The sequence below is a fragment of the Schistocerca americana genome, chromosome 2 (genome assembly GCF_021461395.2).
Source record: "Schistocerca americana isolate TAMUIC-IGC-003095 chromosome 2, iqSchAmer2.1, whole genome shotgun sequence".
Classification (NCBI taxonomy): domain Eukaryota; kingdom Metazoa; phylum Arthropoda; class Insecta; order Orthoptera; family Acrididae; genus Schistocerca; species Schistocerca americana.
The window spans coordinates 832259182-832283100 of record NC_060120.1 but is presented as its reverse complement, the minus strand read 5'-3'; the positions used below and the strand labels follow the sequence as shown (position 1 = coordinate 832283100).

Sequence of the window (23919 nt, the reverse complement as noted above, 5' to 3'; positions counted from 1 at the left end):
GAAGGATGGAAAAGGAGATCAACGTGCCCTTTCAAAGGAACCATCCCGGCATTTGCTTGAAGCGATTTACGTAAATCACGGAAAACCTAAACCAGGATGGCCGGATGCGGATTTGAACCGTCGTCTTCCCAAATGCGAGTCCAGTGTGCTAACCACTGCGCTGCCTCGCAGGCAGAAACGAATGTCGGGGTGGAAACTTTTCAAAATACGATATCTCGTAAACGACTAGCACTAGAATCTTGTAACAAACACCATTGACATTTCTACTTTTAGTTTGCCAGCGTCAAGCGGTGGCCGAGCGGTTCTAGGCGCTTCAGTCCGGAACCGCGCGGCCGCTACGGTCACAGGTTCGAATCCTGCCTCGGGCATGGATGTGTGTGATGTCCTTAGGTTAGTTAGGTTTCAGTAGTTCTAAGTTCTAGGGGACTGATGACCTCAGATGTAAAGTCCCACAGTGCTCAGAGCCATTTGAACCATTTTTTGCTAGCGTCAGTACGTATTGTACCATTTAAACATGTGTATGTCTGCACAAAAATACACTTTCTAAGTATTATTACAATCTGCTTATTGGCTAACAATACGAGTTCCCCATTATTAATCCTGTGGTGTCACCGCCAGACACCACACTTGCTAGATGGTAGCCTTTAAATCGGCCGCGGTCCATTAGTATACGTCGGACCCGCGTGTCGCCACTGTCAGTGATAGCAGACCGAGCGCCACCACACGGCAGGTCTAGAGAGACGTACTGGCATTCGCCCCAGTTGTACAGCCGACTTTGCTAGCGATGCTACACTGACGAAGACTCTCTCATTTGCCGAGAAGATAGTTAGCATAGCCTTCAGCTAAGTCAATTGCTACGACCTAGCAAGGCGCCGTATTCAATTGATATTTATTATATGAAGCATGTATCATCAAGAGCGATGTTATACAATTATGGATTAAAGTTAAGTATTCCAGAAGCTACGTACTTTTCTTTATAGCATTCATTACGTATCCTGTTTCAGATCTCACGCCAGCCTGTGTGAGTTTAAGCGCGTGCCTTTCGGCTTCCTCTCATTGTGTCTAGGCTGTCTTGTCTAGACACAACATTTTTGGCGACGAGTAAAAACAGGGTCTTGTTTTTTATACTTGCTTAGATTACTTGTGTCATGGCTTCGCCACAATCTCCAGATGTACTGTCCGAATTTTATCGCTTGCAGAATCAGCAGACGCAGGCCTTATTGGATGCCCTTGGACAGCTCGTCCAGGGTCAACGGCCGGCCGCGGTGGTCGTGCGGTTCTAGGCGCTCCAGTCCGGAGCCGCACTGCTGCTACGGTCGCAGGTTCGAATCCTGCCTCGGGCGTGGATGTGTGTGATGTCCTTAGGTTAGTTAGGTTTAATTAGTTCTAAGTTCTAGGGGACTGATGACCACAGCAGTTGAGTCCCATAGTGCTCAGAGCCATTTGAACCAGGGTCAACGTGCAATGCAAAACGATGCGACCGCCGCAGCTCCGCCGCTACCGCAGCCACAACACGCAGTTGCACCACCTTTTCGTCAATTTGATGCGGCAATGGAAAGCTGGACGGAGTGGTCACGCCAATTTGGATTCCATCTCGCCGCCTACAGAATTCAAGGTAACGAGCGGCAGCCTCACTTATTGTCGTGTGTCGGGGTGCAGACGTACTGAGTGATAGTGAAATTATTTCCCCGCCACGACGTAGCAACTCTGTCCTACGAAGAAGTTTTGTCTGCATTAGATGCATATTTCAAAGAATCAGTCAATGTCGTTGCAAAAAGGTATACTTTCTTTCATACAAAACGTACGGCCGGTCAGACTAATCGGGAGTGGGTTGCGACTTTGCAAGGCCTTACTAGGGATTGTGCTTTTGAGCGTGAATGTGGATTCCCTTATTCAGATACTATGGTGCGTGATGCAATTGCTCAGAACGTTTCTGATGTTCGTATACGGGAGCAAATTTTGAAACTAGTCAATCCCTCCCTTCAACAAGTGATGGACATATTGGATAGGCAAGACACGCTTGACTTTGCTCAGGACTCATTTGAAACTTCGCCAGCTGTGTGTCACATTAACCGGCCTGCCGGGCGAGCTGCACGTAACGGTAAACAGCCCTCGCGCACGTCCGCGCAGCCACGTGTGCCGCGCAAGCACGCATATGCAGTGAAATCATGCCCGCGGTGTGCTACTAGACATTCGCGTGAGAATTGCCCGTCACGCCAGGCTATTTGCTTTTTCTGTAATAAAAAAGGACATTTTCAAAGTGTTTGCCAGAAAAAGCTCAGATCGGACACTAACACCCATTCCAGGCCCTTTGCTTCGCGCCGGAATCGGAATCGAACCAAGAATACTCAGGCTCGTGAACCTTCACCCATGGACATTCATGTAGTTCATTCCACTCCGCCCAGTGCCGCTCTCTCTAACAGTGACTGTGTTCATCCCACAAAAAGTGTGCGTCGACATCGACGGAAATCACGTCCAGTCGCACGTGATTCTGTACCAGTGTCTGTTCACGTTGCAAGAGACAGTCGCTCTTGTCGTCAGCAGGACAATAACTTTTTTGTAGACTTGGACATTCATGGCAAGGTCATCCCATTCCAGCTAGATACCGGAGCTGCAGTTTCATTGATCAATCACGACACGTACAAACAACTGGGCACACCTCCATTGCGTGTCGCAAATGTTAAGCTAACTAGTTATTCAGGACAACATATCCCTGTGTTAGGACAGTGCAGCCTTCTTGCAACATACAAGGGACAAACAAAACTTGTGTCATTTTACGTCCTTCGTTCTTCTTCTGCAGTGAATTTGTTTGGTTTAGATTTATTTCAGTTGTTTAACTTGTCTATAGTCAATCAGGTCCTATCAGTGAACCAAACTGTGCCTTCAGCCAGTGTTTCTCGTCTATGTGAAGAATTTGCAGACATTTTTGCACCGGACCTTGGTTGCGCTTAGAACTATAAAGCACATTTGGAACTGAAAGTAAACGCGCAACCGAAATTTTTCAAAGCGCGCAATGTTCCCCACGCATTGTGTGATGAGGTCGCAAGAACATTACACGATTTGGAATCACAAGGTGTGATTGAACGTGTGCAGGCTTCTCTCTGGGCATCACCCTTAGTAATTTTGCCAAAACCTTCCGGAAAATTGAGACTTTGTGTGGACTTCAAGGCAACAGTGAATCCACAACTAGTGATTGCAACTTATCCTTTACCCCACCCGGAAGATCTTTTTGACAAACTGTGCCCGGGTAAATAATTTTCGAAGTTGGACCTAGCAGACGCGTACTTGCAAATACCAGTGGACGACGAATCCCAGCGCGTCTTGTTGGTTAACACGCATCTTGGTTTGTACCGATTCCAAAGACTGCCATTAGGGTGTGCATCCGCCCCTGCATTGTTTCAGCAATATCTGCAAACTGTTTGTGCGTCGGTCCCTACTGCGGCAAACTATCTGGACGATATTGTGTTCTCCGGAAAGACGGAAGAAGAACATTTAGCCAACCTCCGAACATTATTTCAGGTCTTGCGACAAAATGGTCTTCGCTTGCGGAAGGACAAATGTGTGTTTTTTGCTCGTGGCTTCCCATATTTGGGACATGTAATCAATGCCCAAGGCATACATCCCAGTCCAGAGCACCTCCGTGCCATACAAGACTTGCCTTCGCCGCAGAATTTGAAGCAGCTGCAGAGTGTGCTGAGTAAAATTAATTATTACCACAGCTATATGCGCCATGCCTCATCCATTTCAGCTCTGCTGCATCGCTTACGCTGTAAAGGTGTTCCGTTCGTCTGGACGACGGAATGCGAACGCGCCTTTCGCCAGTTGAAATCGGCGTTGCTTTCAAATACTTGCCTTACGCCATTCGATCCCCAGAAACCCCTTTTGTTGATGGTAGATGCATCGGATTTCGGGAACGGTGCTGTGCTTGCGCACAAAGATGGGTTGCATGATCGCCCTATTGCCTTTGCGTCCAAATTGCTCTCATCGGCGCAAAGAAATTATTCACAGATCGAGAAAGAAGCTTTGGTTCTCGTATTTGGTGTTACTAAGTTCCATGATTTCTTGTATGGTCGTCACTTTACCATCATCACAGACCACAAACCTTTGACGTCGCTTTTTCATCCGAACAAGCCTGTACCTCCACGTACAGCGCAGAAATTCATTCGCTGGTCTATTTTCCTCTCGCAGTACCGCTACGATATCTTGTATCGGTCCACTGCTAAGCACGGAAACGCCGATGCGTTGTCCCGTTTGCCTGTTGCTGAGGATAGAGCGTTCGATTCTTCCGAACTTGCTTGTATGTTCATTGATTCGGAAACCGATGACGTGGTCGAATCGTTTCCGATTGATTTTCGTCGTGTAGCTACAGCCACAGCTGCTGACCCTGTCCTTGCTACCGTTTTGCGTTTTGTTGCTACGCAATGGCCCTTGTCAAAGTCACGGATCAAGGATCCGTTGGTTCGCCGATTTTTTGCTCACAAGGAGAGACTTTTTGTTCGACGTGGTGTTTTGTTGTTGCGTTCTGATAATGATCAGTCCAGGGTCGCGGTCCCACGTTCGTTGCAGTCCTCTGTCTTACGGCTTCTCCACCGAGGACATTGGGGTATAGTCGCACGAAACTACTTGCTCGTCAGCACTGTACTTGGTTCGGAATCGATGCAGCGATTACGAATATGTGTTCTTCTTGAATGGCGTGTGCCGAACAACAATCCTCACCGCCGCGGAAAGTCTTTGCATAGCCAAAAGCCACTTCCCCTTGGCAACGCCTGCACATCGATTTTGCTGGTCCATTCTGGAATGCTCGATGGTTGGTTCTGGTCGATTCTTTCAGTAATTTTCCTTTTGTTGTCCGGATGTCTTCCACGACGTCATCTGCCACCATCCAAGCGTTATCCGCTATCTTTTGCATTGAAGGTCTTCCACAGACTATTGTTTCCGACAATGGCCCACAATTCATGTCCGCAGAATTTCAGTCATTCTGCAAGGCCAATGGTATTCAACATCTGACATCCGCGCCGTTTTCGCCTCAGTCAAACGGTGCCGCTGAACGATTGGTCCGGACTTTCAAGTCACAGATGTTGAATTTGAAAGAGTCGCATTCTCGGGAGGACGCATTGTTGCTCTTTTTGTCTTCGTATCGCTCTCAGCCCCGAGATGGTTGCTCGCCGGCTGCGTTGCTCCACGGTCGTCCTCATCGAACCTTGATGTCTTTGCTGCATCCGCCGCATCAGGTTCCTGTGCAGCGGCAGCCACCTGCTTTTGTTCCAGGCGACGTTGTATATTATCGCAACTATGGCGGTTCACAGCGTTGGCTCGCAGGGCGCATTCTTCGCTGCCTCGGCCGCGCTATGTATTTGGTTTTGGGGGCCTCTGGTGAGGTGCGTCGGCATCTCAATCAGCTGCGCCTCTGTCGTCGCCTGGGTTCTGCCGCTCCCCGTCTGCTTTCAGCGACGGTGCCGTCCGGTCAGCGCCCTGGGGACCCATCTACTGGCTCGCCTCATCCCCAGGTGTTACCGACGCTGCCTTCCATTTTGCCCCATGGCGTCGCGCCGCCGCCGCAGCCGCCGCCGGCGCCGCCGGCGCCGCCGGCGCCGCCCGCAGTGGACGCTTCGCTGCAACCGCCGGGCGCCTCCCTGGGTCACGCGCCGCCGATCGCTTCCCGTGACCTGCTGTCCTCCGACATGGAACTCTTGCCCGCTCCGGACCAGATGTCGTCTTCGCCCGTCGGCTGCCCCGACGCAGTGGAGGTCGACCCTACGGCCCCTCCTGTCTCTTTACGGGCGCATACACCGCATGTTGGCGTGCACCCTGGACTAGGTTTCCAGGCGTTTCCTAGCTCCCCTCGGACCGAATGGCAGGGTGCGGGTGGCACAGCCTCGCCTGTTGTTAGGCTCCCCATCTCGTCGCATACGTCAACATGGGGTCCTCCCCACGGCGGGCGGAAGCCTTATCACACAACCGTTCGCCGATTTGCGGGGGAGGAATGTGGTGTCACCGCCAGACACCACATTTGCTAGGTGGTAGCCTTTAAATCGGCCGCGGTCCATTAGTATACGTCGGACCCGCGTGTCGCCACTGTCAGTGATAGCAGACCGAGCGCCACCACACGGCAGGTCTAGAGAGACGTACTGGCACTCGCCCCAGTTGTACAGCCGACTTTGCTAGCGATGCTACACTGACGAAGACTCTCTCATTTGCCGAGAAGATAGTTAGCATAGCCTTCAGCTAAGTCAATTGCTACGACCTAGCAAGGCGCCGTATTCAATTGATATTTATTATATGAAGCATGTATCATCAAGAGCGATGTTATACAATTATGGATTAAAGTTAAGTATTCCAGAAGCTACGTACTTTTCTTTACAGCATTCATTACGTATCCTGTTTCAGACCTCACGCCAGCCTGTGTGAGTTTAAGCGCGTGCCTTTCGGCTTCCTCTCATTGTGTCTAGGCTGTCTTGTCTAGACACAAAAATCCATCCTGTAAAAACCTCACATCAACAGTACTTTCCATTACCGCAAAATTTCCTGGGCAAGTTTTCGTTCAAAAATGGTTCAAATGGCTCTGAGCACTATGGGACTCAACATCTGAGGTCATCAGTCCCCCAGAACTTAGAACTACTTAAACCTAACTAACCTAAGGACATCACACACATCCATGCCCGAGGCAGGATTCGAACCTGTGACCGTAGCGGCCGCGCGGTTCCAGACTGTAGCGCCTAGAACCGCTCGGCCACACTGGCCGGGCAAGTTTTTGTGTTTCACCCTGTATAATATACGGTTATATTCGATTTCAAACGCAATAAATCCTTGAGCAGGTTGTCTGTCGTGATACACGCAATTTTAAAATTAGTTTCTTCTCTACCATTGTTAGATTATGGTTAAACAACCTGTGATCGTGTTTTTCCAAGCTAGATCAGCTTTATTGTGTTGCGAAAGGTAAAACATGGAGATGGCTGGCTGTTTCTATTGATGCTTCGCCGCAGGGACCAAGTGCTAGTTGCCCAGTTGTGTCGTAGCGAGATCAAGCTGCCAACGGAAGCAATTCCGCTCGTCAGCGTCCTCGATCCCATCTTGGGCTGGCCGCCCGTTCGAGACTAACGAATTGCGTAGTAGTGGCAATGTTCTCAGACTGCTTGTTAATTGGTCTCTGGCGGATACGGTGTGTATGTGTGTAAACGTTCGCGTGCCTGCGTGCTCAAGTTCCTCCGCAGAGCAGAAGCAGGCAGGAAGAGGGAAAGCGGCGTTTCGCTTGGTGAGAATCTGGATGGTATATAAGGAAACGGCTCCGCTAAGAACTCTGTCAGTCATTCGTTGCCCATCTACCACCACCGCAAGAGCAACAATGAGGATCACGGTGAGTACCAGTTTCAGTTTAAAAGTCGTTCACTTCTTAGGCTGCGTTCCAAGCGGCACCGACAAAGGTCGCCAGTAGACGTGAGCTTGATCACAGTGCGTGCGATCTCCTTCGTCAGTTTTTGGCGGGATCAGGGAGATTAGGTTAGAATCCATTCTACGTATAAAATAAGTTAGGTTTTGACCTCCTAGGATGGGATGACTACCACGACGCCTCTATGCTTGGAGGCGTGTGTTGCGTTGTGGCTTATGCTATTAAAAAGCCGCCGAATGCGTGTGAATGAGCTATAGCTGTCTCGAAACAAACGTGGCGAGTACTGTAAACGCTTTCCTTAGATACTGAAACAACCAGAAATGTTTTACGAGCATATAAGGTAATGGGAGAAACGTTCTGTTATACCGGGTGACCAAAAAGTCAGTATAAATTTGAAAACTGAATAAATCACGGAATAATGTAGATAGAGAGGTACAAATTCACACATGCTTGGAATGACATGGGGTTTTATTAGAACCAAAAAAATACAAAAGTTCACAAAATGTCCGACAGATGGCGCTTCATCTGATCAGAATAGCAATAATTAGCATAACGAAGTAAGACAAAGCCAAGATGATGTTCTTTACAGGAAATGCTCCATATGTCCACCACCATTCCTCAACAATAGCTGTAGTCGAGGAATAATGTTGTGAACAGCACCGTAAAGCATGTCCGGAGTTATGGTGAGGCATTGGCGTCGGATGTTGTCTTTCAGCATCCTCAGAGATGTCGGTCGATCACGATACACTTGCGACTTCAGGTAACCCCAAAGCCAATAATCGCACGGACAGAGGTCTGGGAACCTGGGAGGCCAAGCATGACGGAAGTGGCGGCTGAGCACACGATCATCACCAAACGACGCGCGCAAGAGATCTTTCACGCGTCTAGCAATTTTTTTGGTTCTAATAAAACCCCATGTCATTCCAAGTGTGTGTGTCAATTTGTACCTCTCTATCTACATTATTCCATGGTTTATTAAGTTTTCAAATTTATACTGACTTTTTGATCACCCGGTATATACATTTTCGAAATGATTCGTGAGGACACTGGAAAGCAACAACTTCAAATAACTTCAGCAAACTGAGGTAAGTCAGTTAATATACAATTACTGCCATTCAGCGCACGTTTGAAATACAAATATAAATTTTAGAATGAGGTACTCTTAACACCTAAAATACTGAATAGTGGAGAACCAGACATCACATTTGATAATCACCTCGTATAACAAAATCGCCACCCTACTGCCATAAAAATCCCAGTAAGCAGTAATAATACAGTAATTCGTAGACACCTAATGTCCACTTACAATAAAACCGAAAAATATTCACTACAGTAACTTTAGACATGTACATAACTTGAACTGATTATTTTTTGAGGCTGGAATTTAGGACTACAATTTCTGGATTCAGCAGTGGCATCTTGTAACAGCTGAACTGGTCACCTTCCACAACCCAAAAAAGGATCACTATAGGAACTTTACGGATAAAATACGACACCCTTCTTACTTTAACAAATTATTTTTTTGAACTTATAATTTACGCCTAAAATTTCTCATGAAGATTTTGCCTACTTGTATTTTTCAGCAAAACTGCAATTTCAGTCCGTAAATTCCTAGCTATATTTCGATTACGATATTTTTTATCCTCAGGATTCCACGAGCTCCTTTCTTGAACTACACTTATCTGTTTTTCAGAGTCCATATATCGTGTGTCAACCGATTCTATCGGAGGAAACAAACTGACTTTAGTTTCACCGAATGTCGTCCGCAGTCTGTGCTTTCGGACGATGAGATTGACCGCATTGTGACCGCGTACGTCCTGGCACATTGATTTGAAACGCCTGACCGCCTTCGGCCAATGCTGCTCTCGTCGCCGGAATCCACCGCAGTGGGTGCCGCTTACATGTGAGACAGAATCTTGACCGTGTCAGATTGTACAAGTATCGATAGGCTTGTTCCAGAATTACTGTTGCGTTCCCTCCGACTCAAAACCCTCTAGCAGCAGCAGCCTCTAAGTACAAACGTATGCTCTGAAATCTTTTCTGAAGGCATTTCCAGCGTGCGTAAAGCATTGTAAAACAATATTCACTCCTCGAACATAAATTGCTCGATTTGTTAACCTCAATGTAAGAAGAGATAACGGCATTTTTAAAAAGCCCATCATTGCATTTGGTTCACACCTCGATGGAGATGACGAAAAAGGAAGATAACTGTTACACCTGAAATTCATGGAAGTCTGTTTTCGACTGGAAACGCCTTTAGTCGTAATCTGCTATATGAAATGGACAGTATGTTACTGGAAGCATTTGAGATGATGTGCAGCAGGAAGATGATAAAAGCTAACCACACTGATAATATAATAGTTGGAAAGATAGACGGAAAAGATAAAACAGAAGAAGTCTGTGGAAAATTCCACAAGAAGAGTGAAGCTGTTGCTGAGACGTTCAGGGATAGTTAACTGAGAGCTAGAAGAAACAGTAGAGGGGGACGACCTAAGGTACAGTAGAACGTACAAAATATTATTGAGATTGCGATTTGGTAGAAGTGCAGAGATGGAAAGACTCGTACATATAGGAAAGACAGACGAAGGCGTCGAACAAGTCAATTGCCTCATGAGTTCAAACAAATGTATAATCGCTCTCACGCCAGGTAACAAAAGAGCTTTTGCTTAGCTTCCAGAAATACTAAACCATGACGCGAAAAATCTGGAGAAGTTAGTAAGCATTACATAGTGACCTTTCACCGAATGAAGTATCAGTGCGTCTTTTTACACATAACAGATACATGAGTCATCAATAATATATTCTCCTTCAGCGTTTACAACAGTATACCAATTCTGTGCTAACTTCTAGACTTCGCGACTGTAGAAATCACGTGGTTTTGGGGAGAAGGATGTGTGGAGCCAGCCGGCCTGAGTGGCTGTGCGGTTCTAGCCGCTACAGTCTGGAGCCGGGCGACCGCTACGGTCGCCGGTTCGAATCTTGCCTCGGGCATGGATGTGTGTGATGTCCTTAGGTTAGTTAGGTTTAATTAGTTCTGAGTTCTAGGCGACTGATGACCTCAGAAGTTAAGTCGCATAGTGCTCAGAGCCATTTTTGGTGTGGAGCCCTGTTGGATTGTATTTTCATCCGGGAAGGATATTGCAAGATCCCTTCGCTTCCAAACTGATACTGTTATTACTCAGCTTAGCCGCGAGTCCGTAGAGGGTGGTATATGTGACGTACAGTATAACTGGTCAGCATATCCACCCGGAATTTGCCAGTGTAAGTCGGACCTTCCTTGATCCGCCTTGGTGGGTCGTGTCGTCGGATTTCCTCCTACCTGTGGACGGTGCAGCTCTCGTAAATGTCGCCCCGTGCAGATTCTTCATTGGCGCATTGGATGTCTCTGTCGGTGGGAGCTAATTATCTGAAATTGCTGTCGATCAACTTTGGGGTATCTATTTATTCGAAATTAGCTTTCAGAATGCCGTAATATCACTTTTATTCCTATTAGATCAATAATGAAACACTCATGTCACAAACTACTCGTAACCGAGAGCATGGCCACCATCGAACAAGACAGGAAGAGCTCTTAACGCCGACTGCCGACTGAGGCGCGCAGTCCGTATCTCTTACTAGTTTCGTCACAGTTCGTGGATTTCCGATCAAGTTCGTACTTACTAAGATATGCATTTGTTAATGAACGGGTGTGAATTTTAACGAGGCAAAATTATGGTAAATAGTTTTAAACATCCAGAGGCTCCTCCTAGTATTCATGTTGTCATAAATGACTTTAATAATTAAATATAAATAAACAAAATCTGTGACTTTGGCGCTAAGGTGGCGGTACTTCCCGTCATGTATATTTCCCAGGCTGACGCTTGTTGCTACGGTCCAGCGCCGATCCCACCCCACTACGCGCGACATATGGTCACTTCGTCACCTAGCCAGCCAGCGTGGGAAATGCTCTCCGACTCATGGCCGGCTAAGGACTACACCATTTCCTAACTATCGTGAATACATCAATAAGAGACAATAATTTATTAAAACTGATATAAATGTCTTCCTCACGTAAGAGGCACCTTACAATATCCCTTGAAAGCTGTTCGATAGAGAGCGGAAAAAGTGAAAATCTGAGGGCGCAAGAGCAGGTGAATAAGGTTGGTGCGGAATGACTTCCCAACCCAACTCCTGTAAAGTGTTTTTTGTCATTCTAGCAGAGCGCTGACTAGCGTTATCGTGGAGTAGGATCACATCATGCTGTCTTCCTAGTTATTCTCGGATTGCGTCTGCAAGACGTCTCAGTTGGCGGTGGTGGCGGTTAGTGTTTAACGTCCCGTCGACAACGAGGTCATTAGAGACGGAGTGCAAGCTCGGGTTAGGGAAGGAGTGGGAAGGAAATCGGCCGTGCCCTTTCAAAGGAACCATCCCGGCATTTGCCTGAAACGATTTAGGGAAATCACGGAAAACCTAAATCAGGATGGCCGGAGACGGGATTGAACCGTCGTCCTCCCGAATGCGAGTCGAACGTCTCAGTTGTTGTCAATAAATGTCAGCAGTGATGGTTACACCTGAAGGAAGCAATTCATAGTATAACACACCGTCGCTGTTCCAGGAGATGCATAGCATTATCTTTTGTCGACGCGCGCATGTCTTTGTATGGGGGGTTTCTGCCGTGTTTTGGCTCAACCATTTCTTTCTTTTCCTTATGTTAGCAGAGACACACCATTTCTCGTCATTAGTAACGGTAGATGGTAGGAAAGGTTGGTTTTTCTTCACGGGCCAACTGCCGACGAGCAAGTAGAGATGCACATATGGTCACCCGTTGATTTTTGTGATCTTGGTTTAGAGTATGTGGCACCCAGACGCCTGATTTTTGAACCTTCCTCATTCGACGGAAAGTCGCACGGTGGTGGGATGATCACAGTTCACCACATTTGCCAGTTCTCGAGTTCACTGACGTGGATCATTATTGGTTAATGCGTTTAAACAATCTTTATCAAACTCTGAAGGTCTTCCTGGACTTGGAGATTCACTAATGATGAAACGATCCTCCTTAAAACGAGAAATCCATTTTCTTGTCGTGCTGTGTCCAATGGTATTATCCTCGTACACGGCGCAACGAAAATGTTCCGATTTCTCCACTATGCACTGCATTTTCTAGCATCCTTAGCTCCACTTACCGTCTTCAAATGACAAAATGATAATATGTAATCTCAAATAGCAACAGTGAACTACAAATAAAAAAAGACAATCGGTAAATCAACCCATATCAACCAGAGTACCAAGATGCAAAACAAAAACTCTACGAACTTATACATTAACCTAATACAAACCTGCAGCATAGATTTCATAGCACCTCCTTATAACAGCCACAGGTCTCAGGTAGCCCTAGGTGAAAGCCGCGGTAGCTTATAGTCTACCACCCCTGGCCTGTTTCCAACCCACAGTACAAGTGTCAAGCACGAACTTTTTACTCTAGAAAGGGGAGGCATCGTGACCTATCATCAGGAAGCGTGATTCGGTTGGTGTAGCAACTCGATTTACTGTACAGTGTCACAATCAAAATGTTTCAACGTCCAATGGAACGATAAATGTCGGTGTCGTTGGCTCAAAAAAGCGCCTTACACGGATGGTCTTCTGATCAGACCCATTTGTAGCAACATGTGCTGAAGGATTAGCTCTGAAACCTTATGACCAGAGTTTCGTGCACACTTTCAGCAGAACGTTACGAGTCTTGTCGTTTCCATGGTGTACACTCCCAGCTAAGGCACATAAATTAAAATGTTTCCTCAGATTCCGCTCACAAATCTGGGAGCATGATTTCTTTGTAACTTGCAGACATTTCATTCCATTACCTGAATCGTATGCCATGCTTACCGCATAGGGGGCGACCTCTAGGAGGGATCAACCACCAAGCAGTCTTGTGAAACCCAACTCGCGCTTTTCTCACGTGAAATCTAGAAATCCGTGGATCAAGGCAATCAGGTAGATATCGTACATGTATTTGTTGACTCCCGTAAGTAAGGAAGATATAAAAAGCAGATTAGCACTGACAAAAAGGGCATTCCTTGCCAAGAGAAGTCTACTAGTATCAAACATGAGCCTTAATTTGAGCAAGAACAGCGTCGTATACTAGTGAAACATGAACTGTGGGAAACCGGAAAAAAGGGAGTCGAAACATTTGAGATGTGGTGCTACAGAAAAATGTTGAAAATTAGGTGGACTGATAAGGTAAAGAATGTGGTGGTTCTCCAGAGTATTGGCGAGGAAAGGAATATATGGAAATCATTGAAAGGGGAAGGGACAGGATGGTAGGACATCTGTTAAGTCTTCCATGGGGCAGAGAGATTTATAGAGGATAAAAACAGTACAGGAAAACAGAGACTGCAATACATCCAGCTAATAACTGAGGACGTGGGCTGCAAGTACTACTCTGTGATGAAGAGATTTCCACAGGAGAGGAATTTGTGGCGGGCCGCATCAAACCAATCAGAAGCCTAAAACATTAATTGTTTTATGTTTTTATATAACCTATTTAAGATTTTACTTAGCGATAAGAACTGCGCCATCCAGTCACTTCCTGTTTCACAAATGTAACGCGTTACCTGAGATGGAGTCTAGGTCAAGTGCCAGAATAAAAATTCTAAGACGAAATGATGACTCAGCCCTGAACTTAATTATCAAGTGATCTAGCAGTCCGAAACTAAAATAGTCGTTATCCACTCGACATCTCATTGTGGCGTTGCATTAAGAAACGTATTTGAAGAAACAGAAATGGAATGAGGTGGTCAAATTACGACTCTCTCGAATACTGTCCGTTGTTTTCCTACTATGTCAACTCATTCAGTTACTTTGAACTCTTCTGCGCTGACGAATTCAAACGTCTCTTTCTCTGACTGATACACTTGATTATGTCGTTACCGTTATCTTCGCCGATCGTGAAGATTCGCGTTCCAACAGTTTCATTCAGTCAGTTCTATATCCACATCCGTATGTACACTGCAAGCCACCTTATTGTGCGAGGCGCTACACTCTGACTTAATTTAGCAAAAGAATTAATAAAACCGGAAAATCGAAAGTTAATTTAGTGACTGAAGTTTTCTTTCTTTCTTTCTGAAGCACATCGAAATCCAGTAAAATACGGTTAGTCTTGGACTACCTCAACAATCATTTCAAAAGCAACTTGACTCTACGCAATTTAGAAACAAGAGATTTAACTTTGAACTTGAATTAAATGATTCTGAACTATTAACAATAGTAAAATTTAGTACGTACCAAGCTGAGCTGCAGTCACAGGTAACTAAAATACGGTAACAAAACTCGCACTCTTAATTCGTGCTTGTGCAATCTAAATATTGTAGCCAGCTTGAACTTTGAAATTAAAGCAGTGAAATCGAATGATGCTGGCGTTTGAATTTCAACGACCCTCGGGCTCATTTCGGAAAAGGAAGGGACCCTGCTTGGCAATGCAATTGGGACAATGAGCAACAAAGGTTCACGCTAAGTTGCTGTAATTTTGCGAGGCAAATGGAACAATTTGAAAAGCTGAGGTCTGCCATACAGTTCTGAAACTTTACGTGCTTTTAGTCTTCCTTGTTGGTTGATTGAAGGTTTGAAGCCGTCGATCGAGGAGGTGGCGACAGTCACTCATTGTCAGCCGTCGCTGTTGCAGAAGCTGGATGTTGGCGCGCCTTCTTCTCGACACGGTCACCAGGCGAAACGGGCTCTTGATGTGCGCCAGCTAATGCTTCCCGTCCGCGACACCATGTCAGAAACTATCATCGCGAGTCGAGCGCAATTACATGCTGCCAAACCCCGAAAGCGCGGCAACTCGCGGGAGCGTCACACAACACACCTGCTCCACTCGCTACTCCCGCCAGCCTCTCACTTACTGCTCTGCCCGCGCCCCACGCGGCAGAGTTAACACTCCCAAAGATCCTACACACTTTGATTCTTCACACGACCTATCGATGTAATCGTTCGATAGCAGTTTTCCCTAGGCAAGACCCAGCGTAAAAATACAAATAATATTTACGAAACAAACCAATTAGACATCGACATAAATGCATAAATATATATATACAAACAGTAAAACAATTACAATATATAAAGAGACAGAAATGTCATATCTTGAGGTAACAAAACAGGGAAAAAAATAATAGTAAAATAGATGGAAATAGGAGGATATGCATTTCCGGCGTTACACGTGCCCCACATTGTCTGAGGATGTTCGTGTAACGTAAACAGACTCAGAAAATGTCCCAAAAAAGAAACAGCGGAAATGCATATGCTCAAAACATCAACAAAATTTAGCATTCGTCTAATTAACCATAAATCAATTTTTAGACCATAATAATTGAGTGGAGACACTCCCAATCGTATTCCACTCTGTCATCTTGCACAAAATAAAACAGGTTGACAACATATCAAAATTCATAGAAAACATAGAAAATGGTGTAGCTATTCTAAAAATCTAAATTCCTAACAGTATCAAGAAATGGAATACTATTTACAAAATTAATCAGAGTACATGGTCATAAAAACAGGTAGATCAAAGTACGCAAATTAATTATTAATTACATAGAATACACATTTTATATAACCTTTTCATAATTATTATCTCGTCATGAGATTCCACTTAACGCTAAACAAGAAAATAATATTCAGTAGATCGAAAAAAACAAATATTGACAGCAGAATTCTTTCACATCAGCTGTCCGGGAAGAAAAACTATTCCGCCTTTCGTACTCGCAAGTACAAAGAATGCCGAGAGCGGCACGAGAGCCAACAGCGGCACAAGAGCCGACAGCGGTTCCGCCCCGCCAGTATTGTTGCGCCCGCTTGTGCGGCACGCTTGATCTCTCTCGCCCTTGTAACGGCATTTCCAGAACGTCCGTTTCACTGAATTCTTTCGGTAAAACTCACTCCCGAGTAATCTCAAGGAGTCCATAAACACTATCACAGTGGATAACTCAACACTGTCCATCATCACACCCATGTACTAGCCTGAAACTTAAAACAGCGTCTAAGTACATCGGCAATGACTAGTAGAACACATATTCATGGAATCTTACAGCTATTTACAAAATCATATTTACATTCCTTAATCTACTGTGACTCAGCTGAAAACTTAAACTAGCAGCTTGGATTTTTCAGTTGATTAGATCATGATTAAATTGATTAAAATTAAATTGATTAATCAAAATTAATTACTTATTAATTACAACTTCTTTAATGACCTTGGTCAGTCAAAAGCATGGCAATCTAGCAAATCTTAAATCTTACACTCTATATTTACATATTGTACAAATTACGCATTGTGTGGTATTAATCGATCCTAGGTTGGTACAATTTCAAGTCTACTATATTCCGTATACCTAATCGTTTTCCAGAGCTTGGATACTCTAAGCAATAAGCATTTGTGTGAGGTATACCAATGACTTTATATGGTCCATTATAAACAAACTTAAATTTAGAGATTTCATGGTCTATCTCGCTCGATTTCTCATAAGCTTTTACAAGTACCAAGACTCCGATTGCAAACTTAGCAAAACGCGCTTTAGCGTCATGACGACGTATGCGAGCATCAGCTTTTAGCTTCATTACTTCTCGCAAACGATCTTTTTTCACACCAATACTAATGTCAATCCGTGGAGGGAATTTCATTATCTCTTCCAATTCACTTTCTACACTTTTGTCAATGCCGAAATTCCTCATGTTACAGTAGTTCAAATTCATACCTACGTCAATGTCATTCGGCCAGTTAACAATGTGTATAGGCTGGTATTGCCTATGCACACCGTCTCCTGCCTCGTCAAAACTAACTACTATTGCTTTATCTTGTGACGTACATGTCAAAGTTTTGCTTTCGCAATTAATCACTGCACGGTACTTTAATAGCCAATCTAACCCGATAATTACTTCCGTAGTTAAGTCTGGCACGACGACAAACTCTTGTTCAAATCGTGCCCCACATATCTCGAAGTTGACAAAAATTTGTTTCGTGACCGGTTTACTGGCCTTCCCAGTAGCACCGATAATTTTCACTCCTGTTACTGGCATAACTACGATGCCAGGCCTGTCTTTCAGTAACTCAAATATTTTCCCAGATACAGCACTCAATTCTGCACCGGTGTCAATCAACACGTTTAGTTGTAGGTCGTGCATATTAACAGACACTACTATCTGTCTACACTTGTCCTCGACTGTTTCTTTATTTTCCCACAGTAAATCCTCGTCTATATCCAGGTCATTCCAGAAAAAACCATCCGGCTTTGATCCTAAATCCGGTTTATCTGGCGGCTTTTTCATCCTCTGTTCACATACAGTTTTAATTTCAACACGTTTGTCCTGAGGCTTAGTCTGTAGCGTCGCCTCCAATACCGAAACCTTTTCCTGTAACTCGTCAACTAGTGAGTGTTGCTTTGCTATCAATTCACTAATTGTCACCTTCGTTGATTCCTCTTTAATCAGATTGATCTCATCTGCCAATTTACCTGGAGACATGTGCCCAGTAGTATCTGCAATTACTTCCTCTAGATCTGCGCAACCCACACTGTTATCTTCTGACCGTATAATGTCAGCTCTAACCTCATACACGCTGTAATCTACGTGCTTTTCTACCAATCGTGTTCGGCTATCACTAAAATTTTCGTAATCTTTCTCCTTAATACTCTCGCAATGTTTAAACTGGATGTTCGCGTCGGATGGGTCGGCTACTTCTACCATTACAACTTTCGGTAAAGTCTGCCGGTTAGGGCCAGAACTTTCCGTTACTACTTCAACATTCAACTCCTGCGGGACGAAACACGACGCATCTTGCTCGTGCTCCCCATTAACATCAACTATTTCTAGTAAAGTCTGCCGGTTAGGGCCAGAACTTTCTATCACTTCACAATCACTATCTTCCTGCGGGACGAGACGCGGCAAATCCTGCCCGCGCTCCCCATAAACACTTCTCCCGTACAGGCCCCTATAATCTCTTAGTTCGTCGTATAAGCGACCGAACTGCCTTAACCAGACCTCATTCCTCTCTGCATCTCCTCGCTCGATGACGGACGTTTTATCCGACATCTGATCTTCTTTCAACACTTGCGAACCATTCTTAAACTCAATCTCCAGTTCCGCTGTGGGTATTACAGCTGCCACTTTATAATCGATTTCCGGAACACTACTTAAATTGTTCTCACTGACAGTGAATGTACTTCCTACTGCCGTGTCTACAGCTGATCTACTACTTGTGGGCAGACTCCTTTCTCCTAGCACTGGCACACTCTCCCGCCGTTGATTATTCCATACGGAATTTTCATAACGACGACACCTGGGTTTTCTCCTGTTATTGGGCCGCCAAAATTTCTCCACGCCAGGTCGGCCCCTCACCGGCGCGGCTAATGGTTTCCCTGTCTCGTCCCAGCAGATACGCTCCCCGGATACTGCTGAGGCGGCTGGTCACACCCTCTGGCGTTATTACTATTCTGCGCAGCCCGTATCACGCTAGTGTGATACTGGTTTCCGTCATTCCTGTTATTATTCGCATTGTACCGATTGTTATTACGGTCCGAACCATTATTGTTATTGCTGCCATGGTTGCGGTATGCATTATTCCCATGGTTATCGTTGGTGTGGTTGCTGTGGTATCCGTTGTTGTTACCACGGCCTCTACCACTGTCGCGATTATTGCGCCAATTGTCCTCGTCCTCCACTCTTTCCAGGAAATCATTTATTGTCCTGTAATTGCTTCCTACGTAGCGTTTTGTATCATCTGGAAGCTTTTTGTAGAGTTCCCAGACTATTTCGGATTCCGTGCGGCGATCACGCAAATATTCCAACTTGCGGATCCAGCCCTCACAAAACTCCTTCATCGAGCCGCGCGAATTCGCATCGAAAGGCCTCGATACGACAAATTGGCGCCAGACACTTTGCTGTTTTTGCTCTGACCAGTATTCAGCCAGAAACAAATTTTTAAACTCGTCAAAAGTCAGGTTCGTAATGTTGAGGTTTAGGCCCCAACGCTTGGCATCACCAGCGAACACATCAATAACCGCATTAATTTTTCTCTCATTAGTCCATGATCTGGGTAAAACTCTTTCACAATTTTTAATGAAATCCGTCGGGTGTATACCGCCTTTTTTCAAGGGGTCGAACCGCTCGTCTTTCGTCAACAACTCCGAACTATGTGCACAGATTGGCACATAGCTCTGTTTTTCGTCAAGTTTCCTTTCTAATTCCGACACCCTCGTAATCACTTGGCAAGTGGTTGTCGCAAGCGTTTCCACTTCCCTCTTTTTCTCTACGCAGGTGTTAGCCTGCTTCGTCACTTTGGTATCTACTTCGGATACTAAAGACTTTAAAGTTTCCACCTTCTGTTGATCCTCTTTTCTCACTAATTGAATTTGTTCCGTCACCTTATTCTCGATGATCGGAGCAACTGCGTCTCCTACACTTTTCTCGATTCTGCTAATTTCGGAATTAAAACGAGTATTTATGCTCGCAATTTCCGCCTGAACGCCTATCATTTCCTGTTTAAGGTTACCGATTTCGGTATTAATCACGACAATATCGTCTTTGATTTTATCAACTTTTGTGTTAACAACTTCAACATTGTTGTTAACAACATTAATAGCTTTGTTCTGATTGTCTAGCATTCGTTCAATTTTTTCAGACTGAGCTACTTGCTTGGCAGCCTGAGCTGCTTGCTCGGCAGCCTGAGCTTCTTGCTTGGCAGCCTGATCTTTAATTTCTGCCGATTGACCTTGATTTCGTTAATCAAAACATTCAATAAATCAGTTAAATTCCCGGAAACCACCGGTTTTACTTCCGTAGCGGCTTCCTCTTTCATTGTCCCCCCGTATACGTCATCAAGGGATTCAGATTTGATTTTCACTTCCGATTCCGAAACATTTTCTAAAGTCTGGAATTCCATTTCAGCTCTTTGTTGCGTTTCGGCGGTCGCATCTTTCATGTTAGCCGCCTGCCCCGGAACAATGGGTACCGCTGTGCGCGTTTCCCACTGTTCGACCGATTGTTCCGTATCTAAGTCTACCAAATTTTGGTAATTGTTGCCTTCACTCATTTTAATAATTTTCAATATAAATGCAAAATCTCAACTCTAATTAGGATTCCTCACACGAATATTCTCGCTGACGTATCGACCATTTCGTAACCAGTACTTTGTTACGAGATTTGCACAACGCAAAATTCGTGTCCAGAACAACCTCAAATTGAAGATTGTCCTGTCACCAGGTCGCCACGTGTAACCTCCCCCCTCACTTATCGACCTTAATGACAGTGAAAAATTAAGCCGCGTGTACCTAATGGAAATTTGGGAAAAGCAATCGTCACCGAAGTTAATCTATCGGTAAAGAGGGAGGGAAGGGTTACATCTAAATGAAAGGAAAAATGCAAATGAAACTGGTGGAAATTAATTTTGAAAAGGGGTAAAGTTAATAAAGAAAGTAAATGTGCGGCCGTTACGTTAACAATTAACTAGCGGTAATTAGATATTTGAGATTTGGGGGAAATCACGGTCGCCAGTCCTAAGGACAATTACTATAGTAACTGAAAAAGAAAGGTTATTACACATATAATTAACACTAGAAGCGTGGCAACTGAAGGTTGACACGTGTAGTGTGAAAACTGAAAGTTTGTCAGAAGTAATAAATTTCGCTACACTCTGACTTAATTTAGCAAAAGAATTAATAAAACCGGAAAATCGAAAGTTAATTTAGTGACTGAAGTTTTCTTTCTTTCTTTCTGAAGCACATCGAAATCCAGTAAAATACGGTTAGTCTTGGACTACCTCAACAATCATTTCAAAAGCAACTTGACTCTACGCAATTTAGAAACAAGAGATTTAACTTTGAACTTGAATTAAATGATTCTGAACTATTAACAATAGTAAAATTTAGTACGTACCAAGCTGAGCTGCAGTCACAGGTAACTAAAATACGGTAACAAAACTCGCACTCTTAATTCGTGCTTGTGCAATCTAAATATTGTAGCCAGCTTGAACTTTGAAATTAAAGCAGTGAAATCGAATGATGCTGGCGTTTGAATTTCAACGACCCTCGGGCTCATTTCGGAAAAGGAAGGGACCCTGCTTGGCAATGCAATTGGGACAATGAGCAACAAAGGTTCATGCTAAGTTGCTGTAATTTTGCGAGGCAAATGGAACAATTTGAAAAGCTGAGGTCTGCCATACAGTTCTGAAACTTTACGTGCTTTTAGTCTTCCTTGTTGGTTGATTGAAGGTTTGAAGCCGTCGATCGAGGAGGTGGCGACAGTCACTCATTGTCAGCCGTCGCTGTTGCAGAAGCTGGATGTTGGCGCGCCTTCTTCTCGACACGGTCACCAGGCGAAACGGGCTCTTGATGTGCGCCAGCTAATGCTTCCCGTCCGCGACACCATGTCAGAAACTATCATCGCGAGTCGAGCGCAATTACATGCTGCCAAGCCCCGAAAGCGCGGCAACTCGCGGGAGCGTCACACAACACACCTGCTCCACTCGCTACTCCCGCCAGCCTCTCACTTACTGCTCTGCCCGCGCCCCACGCGGCAGAGTTAACACTCCCAAAGATCCTACACACTTTGATTCTTCACACGACCTATCGATGTAATCGTTCGATAGCAGTTTTCCCTAGGCAAGACCCAGCGTAAAAATACAAATAATATTTACGAAACAAACCAATTAGACATCGACATAAATGCATAAATATATATATACAAACAGTAAAACAATTACAATATATAAAGAGACAGAAATGTCATATCTTGAGGTAACAAAACAGGGAAAAAAATAATAGTACAATAGATGGAAATAGGAGGATATGCATTTCCGGCGTTACAAACCGCGTTAGTTTTCTGTATTGTTCAATGAAAGAACATAATAATAACAGTGTATTTAAGTGAAACCACACAGTAATTATTGTAGTTTGTAGATTATTTATGAAATAGGGATGCGTTTCAAATTTACGACAGAGGAATACATCAATATGATGTTTATTTATGACAAATGTGATGGTAAAGCTACGGCTGCAATTAACGAATATCGCGTACGTTATCCAACTCGGAGGCTTCCAAATGCAGGAACCATTAGCAGAGTATTTCGAATGATACGGGAGATAGTTTTTTTACCTTCGTCTTCTCTTCAGGTATTAGGCAGGAATTGCCTGTTACGGTACCAATCTCTGTCGCTGTCTTCCTATGTCTCTTCTCCCGTGGCACTTATAATTTCTTACCTTTAAGGGAAGTCTCTCACTCTCCATTCTTTGTAGATGTTCATTCTATTTTCTTCTGAAATCTCGAATTTTATCATTGAGGCTAAAGACTTGCAGTTCTTTTCTAATATTTTGATTTCGTAGCATGCCTTCTCGTGTCCAACCTTTAACACCTCTAAGGAATTTCATTTCTTGTGCCTGAATCCGGCTTTCTTGCTTCATGGTAATCACCCATGTCTCACTTCCACAGAGCAATGTGAGAACTCCAACAGTTTTGTAAAATTTAATTTGAGCGTCTTTCCTGGTTTTGTTTTTGTTCCACATACCCGACTGAATTTACTAAGCTTAATTTCGATATCTCTGCTGTAGCCATATGTCATTTCACACCCGAAGTAACTGAAATCGCTTACCTGCTCTAAAATCTTCTGATCTATCACTAATTTGGTTCTGATTGCCAATGAAAGCCATTGTATTAGTTTTTTCTTTTGAAATTTGCATGTTAAATTTTGCACTTATTTGTTTTAGCAAGTAGATTCCTTTCTGAAGGCTGTCTTCCTTATCTGCTAGGATCTCTGCATCATCGGCATATAGTAAATTATTTAAAAGTATGTTCCTTTCTAGGTTGATACCTTCCTGAAATTCTGGTTTCCATATACGTATTATTTCATTAATGTAGATGTTGAACTAAGTTGGAGACATGCAGCAGCTTTGTCGTACCCCTTTGCTAGTTGGTGCCTCATTAGTTGTTTTACCATTGAGATTTAGAGTGATGTTTGTGTCTTGATATAAACTTTTTATCGCCTTTACTAGATGCTTTGGATATCCACGATTCGTCATTATTCCCCAAAGTGTCTGTCTATTGACGTTGTCAAAAACTTTTTTTAACGTCAATAAAAGCAATGTGCGTTTCTTTATCATAATCTCTCCGTCTATTATTTGCTGTAGAATAAAAACTGCATCTATTTTGGAGCGCCTTTCCCTAAAAACCATTTGTTCGTAATGCAGTACTGCTTCTGCTATGTTTTTAAGTCTTCCATTTAAAATCTTAGCATACACCTTGTAGGCTGAGTTCAGTAAACTTACTCCTCTCTTTGGCCGGCCAGAGTGGCCGTGCGGTTCTGGGCGCTACAGTCTGGAACCGAGCGTCCGCTACGGTCGCAGGTTCGAATCCTGCCTCGGGCATGGATGTGTGTGATGTCCTTAGGTTAGTTAGGTTTAATTAGTTCTAAGTTCTAGGCGACTGATGACCTCAGAAGTTAAGTCGCATAGTGCTCAGAGCCATTTGAACCATTTTTTGAACTCCTCTGTAATTACTGCACAGGCTTATATCTCCTT

At 44.3% G+C, this 23919-nt stretch overlaps 1 protein-coding gene across 1 annotated transcript in view; it reads left to right on the top strand.

The window, feature by feature from the left end:
• Positions 1-7309: 7309 nt before the first annotated feature.
• LOC124596010 (cuticle protein 79-like) overlaps positions 7310-23919 on the top strand; it is a 35718-nt gene continuing 19108 nt past the window's right edge. The window contains exon 1 of the mRNA XM_047134963.1: positions 7310-7354. Coding sequence (XP_046990919.1) covers positions 7343-7354 — 12 coding nt within the window. The 5' untranslated portion in view covers positions 7310-7342. The remainder of the gene's footprint in view (positions 7355-23919) is intronic.